General features: G+C 37.2%; 1 protein-coding gene across 2 annotated transcripts in view; it reads left to right on the top strand.

Moving 5' to 3' along the window:
- KHDRBS2 (KH RNA binding domain containing, signal transduction associated 2) overlaps positions 1-21299 on the top strand; it is a 682130-nt gene that overhangs the window by 493766 nt on the left and 167065 nt on the right. Inside the window, exon 9 of one of the 2 annotated variants that reach the window (XM_065912996.1) lies at positions 19651-19667. The exons of the other annotated variant lie outside the window; for it this stretch is intronic. Within the exon in view, the coding sequence (XP_065769068.1) occupies positions 19651-19667 (17 nt within the window). The remainder of the gene's footprint in view (positions 1-19650; positions 19668-21299) is intronic. 2 annotated transcript variants of the gene reach the window in all.

Below are 21299 nucleotides of genomic sequence, written 5' to 3'. Positions count from 1 at the left end.
CTTGCTCTGGAGCTTGTTGGCCCTTGGGCAGTGCTTGGTTTCAGTGTAGGTATGGAGGTGTTTGATGAGCTCCTATCGATTAATGTTCCCTGGATTCAGGAATTCTCTGGTGTTCTCAGGATTTGGGCTTAAGCCTCCTGCCTGTGGTTTTCAGTCTTATTTTTACAGTAGCGTCAAGACTTCTCTATCTATACAGCACTGAAGATAAAATAACTAGGTTGATGATAAAAAGTTTCTCCACAGTGGGGGACACCCAGAGAGGTACACAGAGTTACACGGAGATGAGAAGAGGGGGAGGGAGATAGAGGTGACCAGGAGGAGAAAAGGGGGAATCAAAAGGGGAGAGAGCAAGCTAGCCAGTGATCACGTGCCTATGTGCTCTCCATAGTCTGGACCCCTCAGAGATATTCACAGAGTTACACAGAGGAGAAGAGGGAGGAAGGAGACAGAGGTGGTCAGGAGGATAAAAGAGGGAATCAAAAGGAAAAGACAGATCCAGCTAGTAATCAATTCCCTAAGTGTTCTCCACAGCCTGGAACACACAAAGAGATTCACCAAGTTGGGTAGAGAAGAGAAGGTGGCGGGAGGAGATAGAGGCGACCTCATGGAGAAAAAGGAGAGTCAAAAGGGAGAGAGAGCAATCAGGCCAGTGATCTCACTCCCAAGTAAAAATGGGTACTGAAGATTGGGTCTTAAATGTACAAAGTTGATAACAAATACCAAAAATCAAAGATTAAAAATCTTGAATAGAGGTTAGATTCCCAAAAATACAATATTGAACAACAACAGCAACAAAGACAAACAAACAAAAAACAAAACAAACAAACAAAAAAAATCACAGAAATGATTATATATATATATATAAAACATTTGCTTTAAAAATAGGGCCTTTTGTTTTGCAAGGTAATAATAGGTTATAAAAGTGAAAATTAAAGGAGTAATGAGGACTTAAAAACAAAAAATTAATAAAATAAAATAATATATTTTTTAATATAAAAAATGATAATAGTAAAAATACATCTAAAACTTTTTCTGGAGCTCTTGCAGAGTGTGGGGTCAATTCATCTTCAGATAGTTCCTTGGTCCAGGTTGTACTTCTCAAGGTCTATAGGCCCCTTCCTATGTAGTCAGTGCTAATTACTGGGTTTTAATCTATTGAACCTGTCACTTCCAAAGAGGTTCCCTCTGTTTATTTTAGCTTCTGTTTGCTGGTCTCTTCAGTGTCTAATTTCCTCCCTGACACAAATGGCGTGGCGGTGGCCACTTTTTAAAATTTTTTTTAGGCTCACTTGTTCAGTCGTGCTTTGGGGAGGGAGGAACACTGCAAACAAATATCACTAAATGTTGTGAAGTAATTAGCCTCCAACAAATAAAAAATAAAAAAATAAAAAATATCACTTGTGAGTGCTCCCAGTGATTCAGCCACACTAGGTGTGTCCCCACTCACAGCGTAGATCGGATAAGTGAGGTAGAAGATAAAATGGTAGAAATAAATGAAACAGAGAGGAAAAAGGAAAGAAGAGTTCAAAGACATGAGGACAACCTCAGAGACCCCTGAGACAATGTGAAATGCCCCAACATTCGAATCATAGGAGTCCCAGAAGAAGACAACAAAAAGAAAGACCATGAGAAAATACTTGAGGAGATAATAGCTGAAAACTTCCCTAAAATGGGGAAGGAAATAATCACCCAAGACCAAGAAACCCAGAGTGTCCCAAACAGGATAAACCCAAGGCGAAACACACCAAGACACATATTAATCAAATTAACAAAGATCAAACACAAAGAACAAATATTAAAAGCAGCAAGAGAAAAACAACAAATAACACACAAGGGGATTCCCATAAGGACAACAGCTGATCTTTCAATAGAAACTCTTCAGGTCAGAAGGGAATGGCAGGACATAAAGTGATGAAGGAAAATAACCTACAGGCCAGATTACTGTACCCAGCAAGGATCTCATTCAAATATGAAGGAGAAACCAAAAGCTTTACAGACAAGCAAAAGTTGAGAGAATTCAGCACCACCAAACCAGCTCTCCAGCAAATACTAAAGGAATTTCTCTAGACAGGAAACACAGAAAGGTTGTATAAGCTAGAACCCAAAACAATAAAGTAAATGGCAATGGGATCATACTTAACAGTAATTACCTTAAATGTAAATGGGTTGAATGTCCCAACGAAAAGACAAAGACTGGCTGAATGGATACAAAAGCAAGACCTGTATATATGTTTTCTGCAAGAGACCCACCTCAAAACAAGGGACACATACAAACTGAAAGTGAAGGGCTGGAAAAAAATATTCAATGCAAATAGAGGCCAAAAGGAAGTAGGAGTAGCAATACCCATATCAGATAAAATTAACTTAAAAACAAAGGCTGTGAAAAGTGACAAAGATAGACACTACATAATGATCAAAGGATCAATCCAAGAAGAAGATATAGCAATCATAAATATATATGCACCCAACATAGGAGCACCACAATATGTAAGACAAATGGTAACAAGTATGAAAGGGGAAATTAACAGTAACACAATAATAGTTGGAGACTTTAATACCTCACTCATGCCTATGGATAGATCAACTAAACAGAAAATTAACAAGGAAACACAAACTTTAAGTGACACAATAGACCAGTTAGACCTAATTGATTTCTATAGGACACTTCACCCCAAAACAATCAATTTCACCTTTTTCTCAAGCCCACATGGAGCCTTGTCCAGGATAGATCACATCCTCAGCTGTAAATCTAGCCTTGGCAAATTCAAAAAAACTGAAATCATTCCAAGCGTCTTTTCTGACCACAATGCAGTTAAGATTATATGTCAACTACAGAAGAAAAACTTAAAAATTCCAACATATGGAGGCTGAACAACACACTTCTGAATAACCAACAAATCACAGAAGAAATCAAAAAAGAAATCAAAATATGCATAGAAACGAATGAAAATGAAAACAAAACAACCCAAAACCTATGGGACACTGTAAAAGCAGTGCTAAGGGGAAGGTTCATAGCACTACAGGCTTACCTCAATAAACAAGAAAAAAGTCAAATAAATAACCTAACTCTACACCTGAAGCAACTTGAAAAGGAAGAAATTATGAATGCCAGGATTAGTAGAAGGAATGAAATCTGAAAAATTAGGGCAAAAAATTGACCTTAAAAACTATAGGCCAATATCACTGATGAACATAGATGCAAAAATCCTTAACAAAATTCTACCAATCAGAATCCAACAACATATTAAAAAGATCATACATCATGACCAAGAGGGCTTTATACCAGGGATGCAAGGATTCTTCAATATCCGCAATCAATCCATGTAATACACCACATTAACAAAATGAAAACAGAAAGAGAAATTAAGGAAACAATTCCATTCACCCCTGCAAAGAAAAGTATAAAATACTTAGGAATATATCTACCTAAAGAAGCAAAAGACCTATATATAGAAAACTATAAAACACTGGTGAAAGAAATCAAAGGGGACACAAATAGATGCAGAAATATACCATGTTCATGGATCAGAAGAATCAATATTATGAAAATGAGTACACTACCCAAAGCAATCTATAGATTCAATGCAATCCCTATCAAGTTACCAATGGTATTTTTCAGAGAACTAGAACAAATGATTTCACAATTTGTATGGAAATACAAAAAACCTCGAATAGCAAAAGCAATCTTGAGAAAGAAGAATGGAACTGGAGGAATCAACCCGCCTGACTTCAGTCTCTACTGCAAAGCCACCGTCATCAAGACAGTGTGCTACTGGCACAAAGACAGAAATATAGATCAATGGAACAAAATAGAAAGCCCAGAGATAAGTCCACACACCTTTGAACGCCTTATCTTTGACAAAGGAGGCAAGGATATACAATGGAGAAAAGACAATCTCTTTAACAAGTGGTGCTGGGAAAACTGGTCAACCATTTGTAAAAGAATGAAACTAGAACACTTTCTAACACCAAACACAAAAATAAACTCAAAATGGATTAAAGATCTAAAAGTAAGACCAGAAATTATAAAACTCCTAGAGGAAAACATAGGCAAAACACTGTACGACATAAACCACAGCAGGATCCTCTATGACCCACCTCCCAGAATATTGGAAATAAAAGCAAAAATAACAAATGGGACCTAATTAAGAACGTTTACAACTAATAAAAATAAATGGAGAAAAATAAATTTAAAGAAAAAAGAACGTCTACAGAACAAAGGAAACTATAAACAAGGTGAAAAGACAGCCTTCAGAATGGGAGAAAGTAATAGCCCATTTGTCTGAAGCAACAGACAAAGAATTAATCTCAAAAATATACAAGCAGCTCCTGCAGCTCAATTCCAGAAAAATAAAAGACCCAATCAAAAAGTGGATTAAAGAACTAAACAGATATTTCTCCAAAGAAGACAGATAGATGGCTAACAAGCACATGAAAAGATGCTCAACATCACTCATTATCAAAGAACTGCAAATCAAAACCACAATGAGGTACCATTACACGCCAGTCAGAATGGCTGCTATCCAAAAGTCCACAAGCGATAAATGCTAGAGAGAGTGTGGAGAAAAGGGAACACTCTTACACTGTTGGTAGGAATGCCAGCTAGTATAGCCACTATAGGGAACAGTGTGGATATTCCTTAAAAAACTGGAAATAGAAATGCCATATGACCCAGCAATCCCATTGCTGGGCATACACACAGAGCAAACCAGAATTGAAAAAAACACGTGCACCCCAAGTTTCATTGCAGCACTGTTTGCAATAGGTAGGACATGGAAGCAATCTTCTGCCGAAGATGTCCATCAGCAGACAAATGTATAAGAAAGCTGTGGTACATATACACAATGGAATGTTACTCAGCCATTAAAAAGAATACATTTGAATCGGTTCTAATGAGGTGGATGAAACTGGAACCCATTATACAGAGTGAAGTAAGCCAGAAAGAAAAACACCAATACAGTATACTAACACATATATGTGGAATTTAGAAAGATGGTAACAATAACCCTTTATGCGAGACAGCAGGAGAGACACAGATGTATTGAACAGTCTTTTAGACTCTGTGGGAGAGGGCGAGGACGGGATGATATGGAAGAATGGCGTTGAAACATGTAAATTATCATATGTGAAATGAATCACCAGTCCAGGGTCGATGCATGATACAGGATGCTCGGGGCTGGTGCACTGGGATGACCCAGAGGGATGGGATGGGATGGGATGGGATGGGTTGGGGAGGAAGGTGGGTGGGGGATTCAGGATGGGGAACACATGTACACCCATGGCGGATTCTTGTCAATGTATGGCAAAACCAATACAATGTTTTAAAGTAAAATAAACAAATTAATTAATTTAAAAAATAAATAAATTTTAAAAATAATAAATTAGTAAGAATCTTCCCAATAGATCTCTTTTGAAAGTTATATTGTTTTTCTTTCCCTATTGAATTACCAGAAACAGATGTTTGTGTGGTATGTGAACAGCATTTCATTTTTTTTCCTTCCATGATCACCAATTACATCAATGCAATATATTGAGCAGTCTGTTCTCATATATACAAGTGTTTGTATACAAGCATGCAGATCTGTTTCCAAATTCTCTGGTCTCTAGTTCTCTTTCTGAAAGTCTATACAACACTGACTGATTTTCATAACTTTTTTGTTGAATTCTAGCATCTAGTCACCCAAGTCCTCTTGTTCCCTATTCAGGAGCTTCCTACACTCCTCTGAGCCTGTTTTCCTTCATATAATAAGCATTGATATATTATTTGGGAAAGAATTAATATCTTTATGAGTTTGAGTTTCCAATTTCATTCAAAAAGTTTTATGTTTTTGTAAACAGTCTTTAAAATCTTTTAGGCTTCCATATTGCATGGTAAATTTTTAAAACTTAAATTATTCTAAGATTTGTTTTTATCATATAACAACTTAATTAAATCTTATATATGAATATAATCTCTTGTAATATTGCAAATCTTTTTGCTAATTCTAATATGTCTGAAGATTCTTTGAGCCCAGAAATTTGGACCTGTGTGCATTATACTTAAAAAAAAATGCAGTCTATTAATATTTTAAAGCTGCTCCTTTAACACAAGGAACAGAATTAACAAATTCCAATGAACCTCTCAAATCCTAGGCTACTTTCCAGTAATTTTTCACTTTATTTCTGAATTTTTCATGCTTTCTTGCTCTCAAAATTTGAGTTAAATTTCCTTCTGTCTAAAATGCATTCCTTAGAAGCTAATTTTGTCAGTTCTTAATAGTAATTCTCTAAGTTTTTAACCTAATATGGTTTCATTTTTACCATTGTTCACTAAAAGATAGTTTCACTTGACGTAGAAGTCTGGGTCACCAAATATTTTCTCTCATTAGGTTGAAGATATTCACCTTGCTTTCATGTTTGTTATTCAGAAATCAGCCTTGACTGATAAAGGACCCATTTATCTCTGATTTCTTTTAAGACTTTCTCTTCATCTTTGATGTACTACTGTTTTTACCCTGGAATGCCTAAGTATGGATTTAGTTGTATATATTCTACTTTAGGTTTTTTAGATTTACTAAATTTGTGGGCTAGGTTTTCAACAATTCTAGAAGCTCTTATAATTTCTTTTTTATTCCATCTGTTATGTCATTTTCAAACATTGATTATACCAAAATTTTCTCATTTTTTCCTTATTCCTCCCATTTGCATGAATGAGATCTCATCTCATTTCTCATTTCTCAGATCTTTCCTCCATATTACTTAATTTAATCTGATATTTGATTTACTTTAATAGTTATATCTTTAATTTATATTTTGTGTTTCAATCCAGTTAGATTCTACTGTCTCCTACTTCTTCTCAGTTACCCATTTCTATTTATGTAAATTTTTGAACACACCTCCATCCTTTCTGCAGTTCTGATACCTGAAGTTTTTCTGAATGTCATTCTGAGCTTTGATGTCTGTGTTGGTTCATACTTGAGATGGCTTATTCCATGGTGAAATGTGAGCTCAGAACCACTGGAACTACACTGAGGCCAGAAGTGCTTCCCAGGCTTGTGGGAGCACTGCCAAACAGAGCCATTTAACCAAATCTGGGACTTAAAGAGATTTGGGTCAATTGATATTATGAATATAGTCCTAAATTCCATATGAATGGGAAGGTTGGTTTTTTTGTTTGTTTGTTTTGTTTTTTGTCATTTTCACTCGAAGATAGCATGTTTTCAGGAAGGTATTTGCATTGGTTTTCTCTGTTAGGTGATTTTTCTATTACCCAATAAAGTGTCATCTTAAAAAGGGTTCCAACATTTAGTGAGTTTTTTTTTTTTAACGTGATTTTGACCTTTCAAGTGCTAAACGTTACTGTATTTCCTATCCATGCATGTATGGAGACTATTAAAAATCAAGCATTAGGCAGCATGTGTAAGTAGATAATCCAGGGGAAAAGTTTGGCCATAGCGTTTTTGTTTTTGTTTTTTAATGAATGACAGATTCTTTAAATTATCTAGTTCTTTAAAATTTTCAAAAGTTTCACACACACAATTTCATATAATTCCATAATAAAACCAGTTCCCCCTACCCCTACTTTACCCCTCTCCCCTTCCTGTCCCAATGGTAACTACCAGGTTTGCTCTCTATATTTGCGAGTCTACTTCTTTTTTTTTCCCCCTTATTCACTAGTTTGTTGTATTTGTTTAGATTCTACATATAAGTGACATCATACACTATTTATCTTTCTCTGTCTGACTTATTTCACTCAACACAAAGCCCTCCCAAGTCCATCTGTGTTGCTGCAAATGCATTATTTCATCCTTTATATGATTGAGTAATATTCCATAGTATATATGCACCACATCTTCTTTATTCATCTGTTGATGGGCCCTTAGGTTGCTTCCATACCTGTGGCCACAGAGCCTTCTCACTTTTCTGAAATCCCATTTTCTAAATATTTGGGGCTCCTTTATTTTTACATCTGCTCACCTATATAATTTAAAAATACAAATTTTATAATAGGGGCTTACCATGAGACTCAGTGGTAAAGCAATGGCCTGCATTGTAGAAGACTCAGGTGTGATCCTTGGGTCAGGAAGAGCCCCTGGAGAAGGAACTGGCAACCCACTCCACTATTCTTGCCTGGGAAATGCCATGGGCAAAGGAACGTGGTAGGTTATAGTCCATGGAATCACAGAGTTGGGCACTACTTAGCAACTAAACACACACACACATGCACATTTTAAAATATATTTTGTCCCTCATGTTTAGGTCTAAAAAGCTTTTCTGAATTCCTCATCCATAGTACCCAGGATCCGAAAGAGATAAGCTTTCTAAAAACTTTTTTGAAGTCTTTATCCACATCTATAGATAATTTTAAATGTATACATTACAATATATATTGTGAGTTGAGTACTGAGCAAATATACTGTATCATTTGCATAGGTTCTTAGAGAATCTGGTGACCAAACAACTCTTATGTAAAAACTGGCTGTTACATATTATATTACAAAGTTAGTAATTTTAAAAAAATTGATAAAAGTAGAAAATGAAATAAGAAGATTCAATATTAACTCATATATTCCCTTATGAGTAAATTTAGCCCTTTTATAGATTATAAAGAAACAAAAACTTTACATACCATCACATCAAAAACACACCATTTTTGCTTTTTTTAATGGAAAAGAAAATTTTTGGAAGTAAAACATTAAGTCTCTCAAATACAAACAGCTGCTAATGTAATGTAGAATAGCAAGTGGAAATAAATGCTTCTGAAGTGCTCATTCAGTTGTTCTAGAGATTTTTAAAAAATCAGCCAAATAAGTCTGGTTTTTTGACAACCTGACAGTGAAAAGTTCATGTCATGTTGTACTATCTTTTAATAAATGAGTTTACAATATACCAAGAATTTCAAAGCATTACAGGGAGTAAGAGTTGCTACAAATGATTTATAATCACTTCAACATGGCCATGCTTGAGATTTATGAGATCATACTGTTCAATCAATTCCAAAAGTTATGAAAGTGAACTCCATGTATGTAAGTTGCCTGGGGTTCACTCTGGGGTTGGGTAAACTAACCTGCAGTTTGTTACTAACATGTTTTTTTCTTAAAGATGCTGTGGCAATTTCAATTCTCATTTTTTTAAATATGTAATAAACAGTTGTATTTTCGTTTATCCATGGAAAGATTGATTATAGATTCTATGAGGCTCCAGAGAGGATCATGCTCTCACACTATCCTTGATTTTTTTTTCTTTTTCACTATGCATGCCTATTCCTTATTGTGAATGCTAGTTGATCATTTGTGAAAACTGTAAAGCTTTAATTATGGTTAAATGATGACATACAAAAAGGGACACCATGAAAATGTCATGGGAATTTAAGAGAAAATTTTAATCATTCTTTTAACCTATATACTGAAAGTTATATTTTCAAATTCATCTTAATCAATTTATATAGTCATTTCACGTCATAAATTGAAATGAATGTGCTATTATATCCAAAACTAATCTGGCATATATTTTCCATATATTTCTGAAATACATAGTTAGAATATTACTGGAGTCCATTAAGTTCATTTTTAAGTCCACCTTAAAAATAAGGTGGAGGAGGCAAATCCAGGAAGGCCAGTTACTTAATTAAAGTCTATTTTATACTATTATCATTACTGAAATTACTATGAGTGAGTGAGTGAAAGTAGCTCAGTTGCATCCAGCTCTTTGAGACACCATGGATTGTAACCCACCAGGCTCCTTTGTCCATGGAGTTATCCAGGCAAGAATACTAGAGTGGTTTGCTATTCTCTTCTCCAGGGGATCTTCCTGACTCAGAGATCAAACCCAGGTCTCCTGTATTGCAGGTAGATTCTTTACCCGCTGAGCCACCAGGGAAGCCTGAAATTACTATGTCATATTATTAAATGTGTCCAAAGCAACTTTAGACCTGTGCTCATCAACACAATATTTGGAGGGACTTGCTACTCATGATTGTTCTCATATTCTGGACAGAGAAGCTATGCAAAAATACAGAATGAATACAGCCACTGTATTCTACTGCTGACCTTGCTCATAAATTCCAGGAGTGAGCCTGGACCTTTTCAAGCACCTGCAAGCCTTAAAAAGTACTGCTATTTAAGTCTCAGCAGAAAATACACCCATATACATAGGGGAAAGCACAAGGGAAAAACACGATGGTTTTACAAAACAACACAATAACTCAGTAACCTGGAAAAGAATCTTCTGAATCTATCTTCTAACCGAAGAGGCAAAAGGAAAGTTTTAAAATAAAACTTACATCTAAAATAAGAAATAGCACACAATTATCTTTCAAAATAAATTGACTGTAACATGGGCTTCATGGGCTTTTCATTATACCCCACAATATTCTTCTATTTTCAGATAAATTAAAACCATGAGACTTTAAGCATTTTTATGTGTTGCGTAACTTCCTTCACACTCAGTCATCTGTCCTGGGTAAAAATAAGTATGTGATATAGAAGCAAAAATCAAGGTGGCTTTGTTTCTGTTATTAGCAGGGCAACAGACTAGTCACCAGGCTGGGGCTGAATCAGCATCATCTCAACCACAGCAGCAGTGAAGATCAGATATTAAAGTGTGAACATGCGTGCCAGGGATCCTAGTGTGGACCATGGATGTAATAAAGGGACAGGGAAGGAAAGGCACAGAGAAATTAAAATACAGAATAGAAAATGAAAATACAAAGTGAAAATTTAACATCAGACATGAGAGAGGTGGGAAAAATCAACTGGATTAAAAACTCACTATACACAAGTAAAGGGAAAAGGAAGTGAGACTGGAATTAGAAGGTGGTGGACAGAAACCTCAGGTATAGCCCAGACTGAACATGAGAATGCTAATGTTGCTCTTAGTTTTTGTTCTGATAAAAATCAGAGCTGGAAACAGGGAATTGGGTAGAGATGGTTTATTTAAGAGAATATAAGTGAGTTAGCTTACCCAATAGCCAAAATTTAAGTAGTCTGATTGAAATCACTGCAGATGGTGACTGCAGCCATGAAATTAAAAGACACTTGCTCCTTGGAAGAAAAGTTATGACAAACCTAGATAGCATATTAAAAAGCAGAGACATTACTTAACCAACAAAGGTCCATCTAGTCAAGGCTATGGTTTTTCCAGTGGTCATGCATTGATGTGAGAGTTGGACTATAAAGAAAGCTGAGCGCTGAAGAATTGATGCTTTTAAACTGTGGTGTTGGCAAAGACTCTTGAGAGTCCCATGGACTGCAAGGAGATCAAACCAGTCCATCCTAAAGGAAATCAGTCCTGAATGTTCTTTGGAAGGACTGATGCTGAAGCTGAAACTCCAATACTTTGACACTTGATGCGAAGAACTGACTCCTTTGAAAAGACCCTAATGCTGGGAAGTATTGAAGGCTAGAGGAGAAGGGGACGACAGAGGATGAGATGGTTGGATGGCATCACCGACACAATAAGTTTGAGTAGGCTTCGGGAGTTGGTGATGAGCAGGGAAGCCTTGGGTGTTGCAGCCCATGAAGTCTCAAAGAATTGGACACAACAGAGCAACTGAACTGACTGAAACAGAAGGGGACACAAAGCCCTAAAAGGTGTATTGTGTAACCTGTTACCAATGTGGCTCGTTCTCACTGGTGCCCTCTACAGAGCCACATGGAAGCCACCTCAGGAAGGTACACCAAAGGAAAGGGAGATTGGGACAGTGCATGAGATGCTGTCCTGGAGTCCTGTATGGACTGAGTGCTTTCACCAAGCTTCAAGAGAAAATAGCAACAACCAACACCCAGGTTTATAGGTCTGGTTCTGAGCAAATATTTATGGCATAAAAGTCATACATTAAAGAATAAATGAATTCTAAAATAATTAAGATATTCAAATCGAGATGATAGAAGCCAAAGGTGATATTAATAGAATAAAGAGACAGAAGAAAAATTAGAGTATATTATAAAACTGCTATGGAAAAAGTATAAAATCTCACAACTTTAATTTCACAATTATATTTCAGAATTTGAAGAATTATTGAGACTGTGCTAGAAATGATGTGTTTTCTTTTCAGTAATTCTTCTCTAGGTTTCATAGCTGGGGCCACTGGCATCCTTGCAGGTAGGGGAGACCTGTGACTAGGTTCTGGCCAGGATAGAATATTCTAATGGGAGTTTCTAAAAATCATTTTTCAAGATAGTGTAAGAGATCTTTTTTTCTCTTATTCTCCATTTCATCCAACCAACTCTCAGAAAAGCAGATGCCATCCCTAGTGGACCTTGGGGTCAAAGTATTTCAGAACAGGAAGCAACAACAGAAGAACCTGATGTTTAGGAAACCACAGCAAACCTAAGCGTTCACCTTGACTTTTAGGCAAAGAGTGATATTTAAATTATCTCTACCTGGGGCTTTATGTTTCCTGCCCTTGAACCTAGTCCTGTTGGATACAGAGACAAAATTCAGCAAAGAGTATTGCTACTGTTGCTGCAGACTTATATCAGTTAGCATATATATATATATATATATACACACACACACACACACACACACATATACACACATATATTTGATGTATAGTTGATATATAGGTCAGTGTATATATTGATGTACATTTGAGATATATATGTATACATATAAATGTATGCATATGTATATGAAGTTGCCTGGGTAACCATTGCTTTTCAAGATATTTTTACATTCCCACTGTCAGCAAGATGAAAGAAGGTAGGAGACAAAACTCATTGTTAATATTTTAGTTTATTTCCTTCTCATCTTCTTTTTCCCAATGACTAGATTTTTGGTCACTAGATAATTGTTCTTATATTTATGCAGCTTTTAAATTATTTTTCTGTGATATTACATAGACTTAAGACATAACTTTTAATACCTGGTGGCACTAGTGATAAAGAACCCACCTGCTAATGCATGAGACTTAGGAAACATGGGTTCGGTCCCTGGGTCAGGAAGATCCCCTCGAGTTGGACATGGCAACCCTCTAGTATTCTTTCCTGGAGAATCCATGGACAGAGGAGCCTGGCAAGCTACAGTCCATAGGGTCTCAAAGAATTGGACATGACTGAAGCGACTTAGCACATACCAATGAAAGTGAAAGTCGCTCAGTTGTGTCTGACTCTTCACGACCCCACGGACTGTATAGCCCATGGAATTCTCTAGGCCAGAATACTGGAGAGGGTAACCTTTCCCTTCTCCAGGAGATCTTCCCAACCCAGGGATCGAACCCAGGTCTCCCGCATTGCAGGTGGATTCTTTACCAGCTGAGCCACAAGGGTAGCCCTTAGCACTTGGAAAACAACACAGAAGTTTTAATGGCAAGGAGTTTTTAAAGTGTATGGTAAGTAAGGGCTTCCCTGGTGGCTCAGAGAGTAAAGAATCCATCTGCAGTGCAGGAGACCCAGGTTTCATCCCTGGGTCAGGAAGAGCCCCTGGGGAAGGCAATGACTACCCACTCCACTATTCTTGCTTAGAGAGTTCCATTGACAGAGGAGCCTGGCAGGCCACAGTCCATGAGGTCACAAAGAGTCTGATATGACTGAGTGATGAACACTTACTTACCTAACTACGGAAAGTAAATGTAATGGGTTTAAAGTATTAACGTATAAGAATAGCTTAATTAGGCAACAAACTCATTGACTAGATTTGGGGGTAAAGTCTAGATAGTTTATGGCTGCAGAGATAACTCACTAGAACAGCATACAGCCAGAGGAGCAGAGGACACAAAGGTGGAAGGGGTGGGGAATCACAAGGAGGGTAGGGCCCACAGAGGCCAGAGAAATGAAAAACACTAAACATAACTAGCTCTGGACTGATCTAGGAGGGATTCTCAGCTCAAGGGCAGGATCCTAACACAAGAGTACCTTAAAAATGTATATGTGTGCGAGGGTGGGGGATGCTTGTGTGCATGGGTACAAGGATGGAAGGATCAGAGTCTTGACGTTTAGTAGGTTTTTGCTTAGCTGGTTAGAAGTGACAGGCAGAGTTAAGATTAAAGTGATCCTCAGTTACATTTGTAAGCGGTTTTTAATTTTTCTTTATAAATATTTCAGTAAAGAAAAGAAAACATAACTCACCGCCCTCCACACACACATTCAATTTTTGAGATTATATCCATGAATTATTTAGAAATGGAATTGCTAGGCCATAGTTCACTTTGTAAGTTTTTCTTTTTCATTCTTTATAAAATTTTCTCAGTTGGTTTCTGTAAAGCTTCTAGCAAATAAGACTTCTACCAGTAATAGATTTGACCTTCTTCTTTAATCATACTGATATTATCAGAAATATTAAAAGGAAACAATTCTTTGATAGGTGACTAAAGCAATGTTATTCTGGTTTACATTGGTTTGATTAATACAGAAAGTGCATATTTTCTTACAATTATGTACTAATTTTAGTTTTTAATTTTATATTAATATTCCAGGCTTATCTGTCAAATGCATGATGCATTTGTGCAGTAGTACTGCAGTTCATGGGGTTGCAAAGAGTCAACATGACTTAGTGACTGAATAACAACAACATAAGGGACAAAACTTAGTGAATATTTCTTTTAAGATGTATGTATCAGTTTGCTTTAGGTTGTCCTACGGAAATAACACAGTTTAGGTGGCTTAAATTTTATTTTCTCACTGTTCTAGAGGCTGGGATTCTAGGATGAGGTGTCAGCAGGTTTGACTTCTTCTGAGGCCTACTCCTAGCCTTTCTGGTGCTGCTGCTAAGTAACTTCAGTTATGCCTGACTCTTTGCAGTCCCATAGTCTGCAGCATGCCAGGCTTCCCTGTCCTCCACCATCTCCCAGAGCTTGCTCAAACTCATGTCCATTGAGTCGGTGATGCCATTCAACCATCTCTTCCATGCCGTCCCCTTCTTGTCCTGTCTTCAATCTTTCCCACCATCAGGGTCTTTTCCAAGGAGTCAGATCTTTACATTGGGTGGCCAAATTATTGGAGTTTCAGCTTCACCATCAGTCCTTCCAATGAATATTCTGGACTGATTTCCTTTAGGATTGACTGGTTTGATCTCCTTGCAGTCCAAGGGACTCTCAAGGGTCTTCTCCAACATCTCCAACATCACAGTTTGAAAGCATCAATTCTTCAGCGCTCAGCCTTCTTTATGGTCCAACTCTCACATCCATACATAACTACTGGAAAAGCCATAGCTTTGACTATACAGACTTTTGTTGCCAAAGTAATGTCTCTGCTTTTTAATATCCTGTCTAGGTTTGTCATAGCTTTTCTCCCAAGGAGCAAGTACCTTTTAATTTCATGGTTGCAGTCACCATCTGTAATGATTTTGGAGCCCAAGAAAATAAAATCTGTTACTGTTTCCATTGTTTCCCCATCTATTTGCCATGAAGTGATGGGATCAGATGCTGTGCTCTTAGTTTTTTGAATGTTAAATTTTAAGCCAGTTTTTCACTGCCTCATTCAACTTCATCAAGAGACTCTTTAGTTCCTTTTGCTTTCTGCCATAAGGGTGGTGTCACCTGCATATCTGAGGTTATTGATATTTCTCCCGGTAATCTTGATTCCAGTTTATGCTTCATCTAGCCCGGAATTTCACATGAGGTACTCTGCATATAAGTTAAATATGCAGGGGCCAATATACAGTCTTGATGTACTCCTTTCCCAGTTTTAAACCACTCTGTTCTTCAATGTCTGGTTCTAACTGCTGTTTCTTTTCCTTCATAGAGATTTCTCAGGAGGCAGGTAAGGTGGTCTGGTATTCCCATCTCTTTAAGAATTTTCCACAGTTTCTTGTGATCCACACAAAGGCTTTAGTGTAGTCAGTGAAGTAGAAATAGAAGTTTTTTGGAATTCTCTTGCTTTTTCTATGATCCAACAGATGTAGGCTTGCAGATGGTCAAATCCTCTTCATGTCCTCACAGGTTACCCCTCAGTCTGTATGTTGTTCATGTTCTAATCTTTTCTAATAAAATCACCAGTAATATGGGATTAGGGGCACACAAAGGCCTTTTATCACCTTAATTACCTCTTTAAACCTTCAAAACCAATCGCATTCTGAGGTGCTGGGCCAGGTTAGGACTTCAACATGGATTTTGTAGAGACATAGTTCAGCTTATAATATCCAGATGCTGAAAGACAGAATTTACATTGCGAGACAAGTAGAGGATATTTTTTGTTCAGTTTTCTTGAAGAGGTTTTTAGAAAAGGAAGTTAAAATAATAATTGTTTGTGGGACAGTTGATCCTAACAACATTCTTGAAGGTTGAGAGAAAAAATGGAGATGAGTGATCAGCCAGAAGACTCTCAGAAGAGCCTAGGACGGAAACCTTGAGGTTCTCAGCAATGTTGTAACCAGTCGACAACATAAGATGACCATTCAAGTGGCATTTTCAGATTCTTTGACAAGTTATTTACAACCTCTCCAACAAGAACAAGTCTGGATGAAACAATAAAACCTTTGGTTATAACAACAGTGATGTGGGGGAGGGGCAATGTTCTAAAGAACCCCCGCTGTTCTGGATCTTCTCAGCCCCACCTCATCAGAGCCCCCTCTCTCTCTTAAGGAGCTGCTTCAGTTTGCCCTCAGCAGCTGCCTAAATTCAGCTGACAGAAGCTCTATGCCTGGGAGTTGACAACTGAAATGCATGTTTATATCTGCATCCTAACTGGAGGTTGAGGCTCTGAGGTTACTCACAGATGGAGAGTTACTAAGTGTCAGGGCCTGGATTTGATTGAAGCCTCTGGGTGACAATACTTATCCTGCTGCGATGAATTTTGGATTTAGGAAGCATTCATATCTGAACATTCTTTTGTTTTTCAAAGTTCATACTAAGTTAACTGAGATGCTGGTAAGACGGCCCATGGGTAACAGCATTGCTGCCCCAGCCAGTGAGATGTGGAAGCTCCGAAGCACCTGGTCCTTGTCCCCACCATAAGGTTAAGATTCGTTCTAATAAATCTTTAAGCACAAATAATCGTTTAAGAGATCTCTACCCACTCTAAAATTTGGAAGATGATTAATCATGGTCTATAACTCAAATTAATAGCATTTTTAATTGAAGTATAGTTGATTTACAAAATTGTGCCAATTAATAACACTTTATGAGTCTCATCAAAGGCTCTTTTTGTGTCTTTGGGAAAGATTTAGATTAAAAAATACCTCATTTCCCTGTGAACATGACCTGTCATGTCACTGATGTCCAAAGTCAATGCTGAGGACAGATACACTTTCATAGACTTAGCAAGATAGTGGTTAAAATAAGCCTATGATTGATAATAAACTGAACAGAATGCTAGATTTTCTATTTTAGAGCATATTAAAGAGATTTTTTCACTTGAATAAAATTTGTTTGTATACTTTGTAGTTTTTTATAAGGAGATTATTTCAAAACAGCTTGATTTTATTAACATGTAAATAACTTCTAACTGATGTTTGGAAAGAGGAATAATTATTTTAATAGAAAAAAATACTACTGTTAAAGCTTAATTTTCAAAAAGTTAAAATTATTACTCTCAGGCAAATATTACAGAAATCTCTGCCAAAGATTCTGTTTAACTCATTGATTAATGAGGGAAGCAGTGGTATTGTTATCAGCTTAAGGAGAATTTCAGAAATTAGGGTATATATAGTCAATTTAATGAATAAATATTAAGAGAGCATACAAACTCTCTTTAGTTAGATACAAACTGGTTAGTATCTAACAGACCATCAGTCATTATGGTTATCTGTTCCATCACATAGAAATTATTCTCAACTCTGCTGGAGGAAATCTACAAGTTAGCAAGGGAAGTCTGGGACCTATAATGAAGAAAAACAGTGACAGGAACCAAATTCCTCCTGAGACAATTCTTGAGTAGCTGTTGCTCCTATGTGATACTTAAAGATAATTCTGTCTATTTCTTTGTGTTTTTTTTTCTAAATTTGAATAATTTTTCTGACAACAAATACAAATTTGTATGCCAGTACACTTGTGTAAGTATTCAAAATTATTTGTGTACCTACTTTTCAACTTAGCATCGTTGAAAATGTAAATAAGAAAATTTTCCCAACTGCAAGTAATTTATAGCATAAAAGGGAAACAAGTAGGTATATATTGTATTATAATGAATGCAATAAAAGCAATGTGAATGAGCGATGGTAGGAGTCTGATGGTAGAGCCAGGGGTTGCAGGTCTTGGTGATCAGGGAAATTCATTAAAAGAGCTGACAGTCTGTTTATAATAGCCAGGACATGGAAGCAGCCTAGATGCCCATCCGCAGATGAATGGATAAGGAAGCTGTGGTACATATACACCATGGAATATTACTCAGCCGTTAAAAAGAATTCATTTGAATCAGTTCTAATGAGATGGACGAAACTGGAGCCCATTATACAGAGTGAAGTAAGCCAGAAAGATAAAGAACATTACAGCATACTAACACATATATACGGAATTTAGAAAGATGGTAACGATAACCCTATATGCAAAACAGAAAAAGAAACACAGAAGTACAGAACAGACTTTTGAACTCTGTGGGAGAAGGTGAGGGTGGGATGTTTCAAAAGAACAGCATGTATATTATCTATGGTGAATCAGATCACTAGCCCAGGTGGGATGCATGAGACGAGTGCTCGGGCCTGGTGCACTGGGAGGACCCAGAGGAGTCGGGTGGAGAGGGAGGTGGGAGGGGGGATCGGGATGGGGAATACGTGTAACTCAATGGCTGATTCGTGTCAATGTATGACAAAACCCACTGAAATGTTGTGAAATAATTGGCCTCCAACTAATAAAATAAAATTTAAAAAAATAAAAAATAAAAAAAAATAAAATAAAATAAAAGAGCTAACAGTGAAAAACAGATAAGATGTATGAGACTCATGGAAACTGATAAAAAGAAAATATGCCTTCATCTTTCTCAATATATAATTTTTGATGGAGTCCCTTCTAGATTCATTTGTACATGGGGAGATCTATACAGTGTTGTACATATAACATTGCAACCTGAGTGTTCAAATGCAAATGTGTTAAGCAATTTTCTCCAGATATATTAAGGTTTTGGAGTTTGGATGTAGAAAGAAATAGAGAGAGGGTAGTTAGTTTCATAAATGATATTTCATAAAATGTGGGTTCCAGAGCCCTGCCTCAGAATTCAGGGGCTTGTTTAAAAAGACAATTTCAAAAATCCATTTCCCTGTGACCATCTTGCCTTGTCTTGTATCCACAGTCACAGTAAATAGTCTGGCACATAATCATATGTGAGAAATTACTTTCTAAATGGAACTTTAGGAATTAGTACAGATGTTTGGCTAACAGGTTAGAGATTATTAAAGATGTGCCAGCCACAAAACCAAAACAAGCAAATGTATATAACAATTATTAATTATGAAGGCCAGTGATTTATCAATCTAACAATAAAATCAGTGTATAACATTAAGAAGAAGCAATCATATTTAACGAATTGGTCAAGTATATTTTAATCTGTAAAATAAAATTAATTGATTGCACTCATTGCTCTGAAATGACATCAGTTCAGTTCAGTTGCTCAGTCATATCTGACTCTTTGACAACCCATGATCTGCAGCATGCCAGGCCTCTCTGTCCATCATCAACTCGCGGAACTTACTCAAATTCATATCCATTGAGTCAGTGATGTCATGCAAATATCTCATCCTCTGTCATTCCCCCCTCCTCATGCCTTCAATCTTTCCCAGCAGCAGGTCTTTTCAAAGGAGTCAGTTCTTCACATCAGGTAGGCAAAGTATTGGAGTTTCAGCTTCGACATCAGTATTTTAATGAATATTCAGGACTGATTTTCTTTAGGATTGACTGGCTGGATCTCCTTGCAGTCCAAAGGACTCTCAAGAGTCTTCTCAGACAACAGCACAGTTAAAAAGCATCAGTTCCTTAGCGCTCAGCTTTCTTTAGAGTCCAACACTCACATCCATACATGACTACTGGAAAAAGCATAGCTTCGACTAGACAGACTTTGTTGGCAAAATAATGTCTCTGCTTTTTAATATGCTGTCTAGATTGGCCATAACTTTTATTACAAGGAGCAAGTGTCTTTTAATTTCATGGCTACAGTCACCATCTGCAGTAATTTTAGACCCCCTCTCCCCCCCCCCAAAAAAAAAAAACAAAACTCTACCACTGTGTCCACTGTTTCCCCATCTATTTGCCATGAAGTGATGGAGCCAGATGCCATGAATTTCGTTTCCTGAATGCTGAGCTTTAAGCTATCTTTTTCACTCTCTTCTTTAACTTCCAACAAGAGACTATTTAGTTCTTCTTCACTTTCTGCCATAAGGGTGGTGTCATCTGCATATCTGAGGTTATTGATATTTCTCCCAGCAACCTTGATTCCAGCTTGTCCTTCCTCCAGCGCAGTGTTTCTCATGATGTACTCTGCATATAAGTTAAATAAGCAGGCTGACAATGTACAGCTTTGAAACTCCTTTTCCTATTTGGAACAAGTCTGTTGCTCCATGTCCAGTTCTAACTGTTGCTTCCTGACCTGCATACAGGGCTCTCAAGAGGCAGGTCAGGTGGTATGCTACCTGCATCACTTTCAGAATTTTCCATAGTTTCTTGTGATCCACACAGTCAAAGACTTTGGCATAGTCAATAAAGCAGAAATAGATATTTTTCTGGAACTCTCTTGCTTTTTCACTGATCCAATGGATGTTGGCAATTGGATCTCTGGTTCCTCTGCCTTTTCTAAAAACAACTTGAACATCTGGAAGTTCACAGTTCACGTATGGTTGAAACCTGACATGGAGAATTTTGACCATTACTTTACTAGTGTGTGTTATTTAGTTCTGTCGCTCAGTCATGTCTGACCCTATGTGACCCCATGAACGGCAGCACGGCAGACCTCCCGTCATCACCAACTCCTGGAGTTTGCCGAAACTCATGTCCATTGAGTCGGTGATACCATCCAACCATCTCATCCTCTGTCATCCCCTTCTCCTTATGCCCTCAATCTTTACCAGCATCAGGGTCTTTTCAAATGCGTCAGCTCTTCGCATCAGGTGGCCAAGGTACTGGAGTTTTAGCTTCAACATCAGTCCTTCCAATGAACACCCAGGACTGATCTCCTTTAGGATGGACTGGTTGGATCTTCTTGCAGTTCAAGGGACTCTCAAGAGTCTTCTTCAACACCACAGTTTAAGAACATCACATCTTCAGCGCTCAGACTTCTTTATAGTCCAATTCTCACATCCATACATAACTACTGGAAAAACCATAGCCTTGACTAGACGGACCTTTGTTGACAAACTAATGCCTCTGCTTTTTAATATGCTATCTAGGTTGGTCATAACTTTCCTTACAAGGAGTAAGTGTCTTTTGTTTTCATGGCTGCAATCACCATCCACAGTGA

Source organism: Muntiacus reevesi, chromosome 20 (genome assembly GCF_963930625.1).
Source record: "Muntiacus reevesi chromosome 20, mMunRee1.1, whole genome shotgun sequence".
Lineage (NCBI taxonomy): Eukaryota > Metazoa > Chordata > Mammalia > Artiodactyla > Cervidae > Muntiacus > Muntiacus reevesi.
This window is presented reverse-complemented; position numbering and strand designations above follow the sequence as displayed.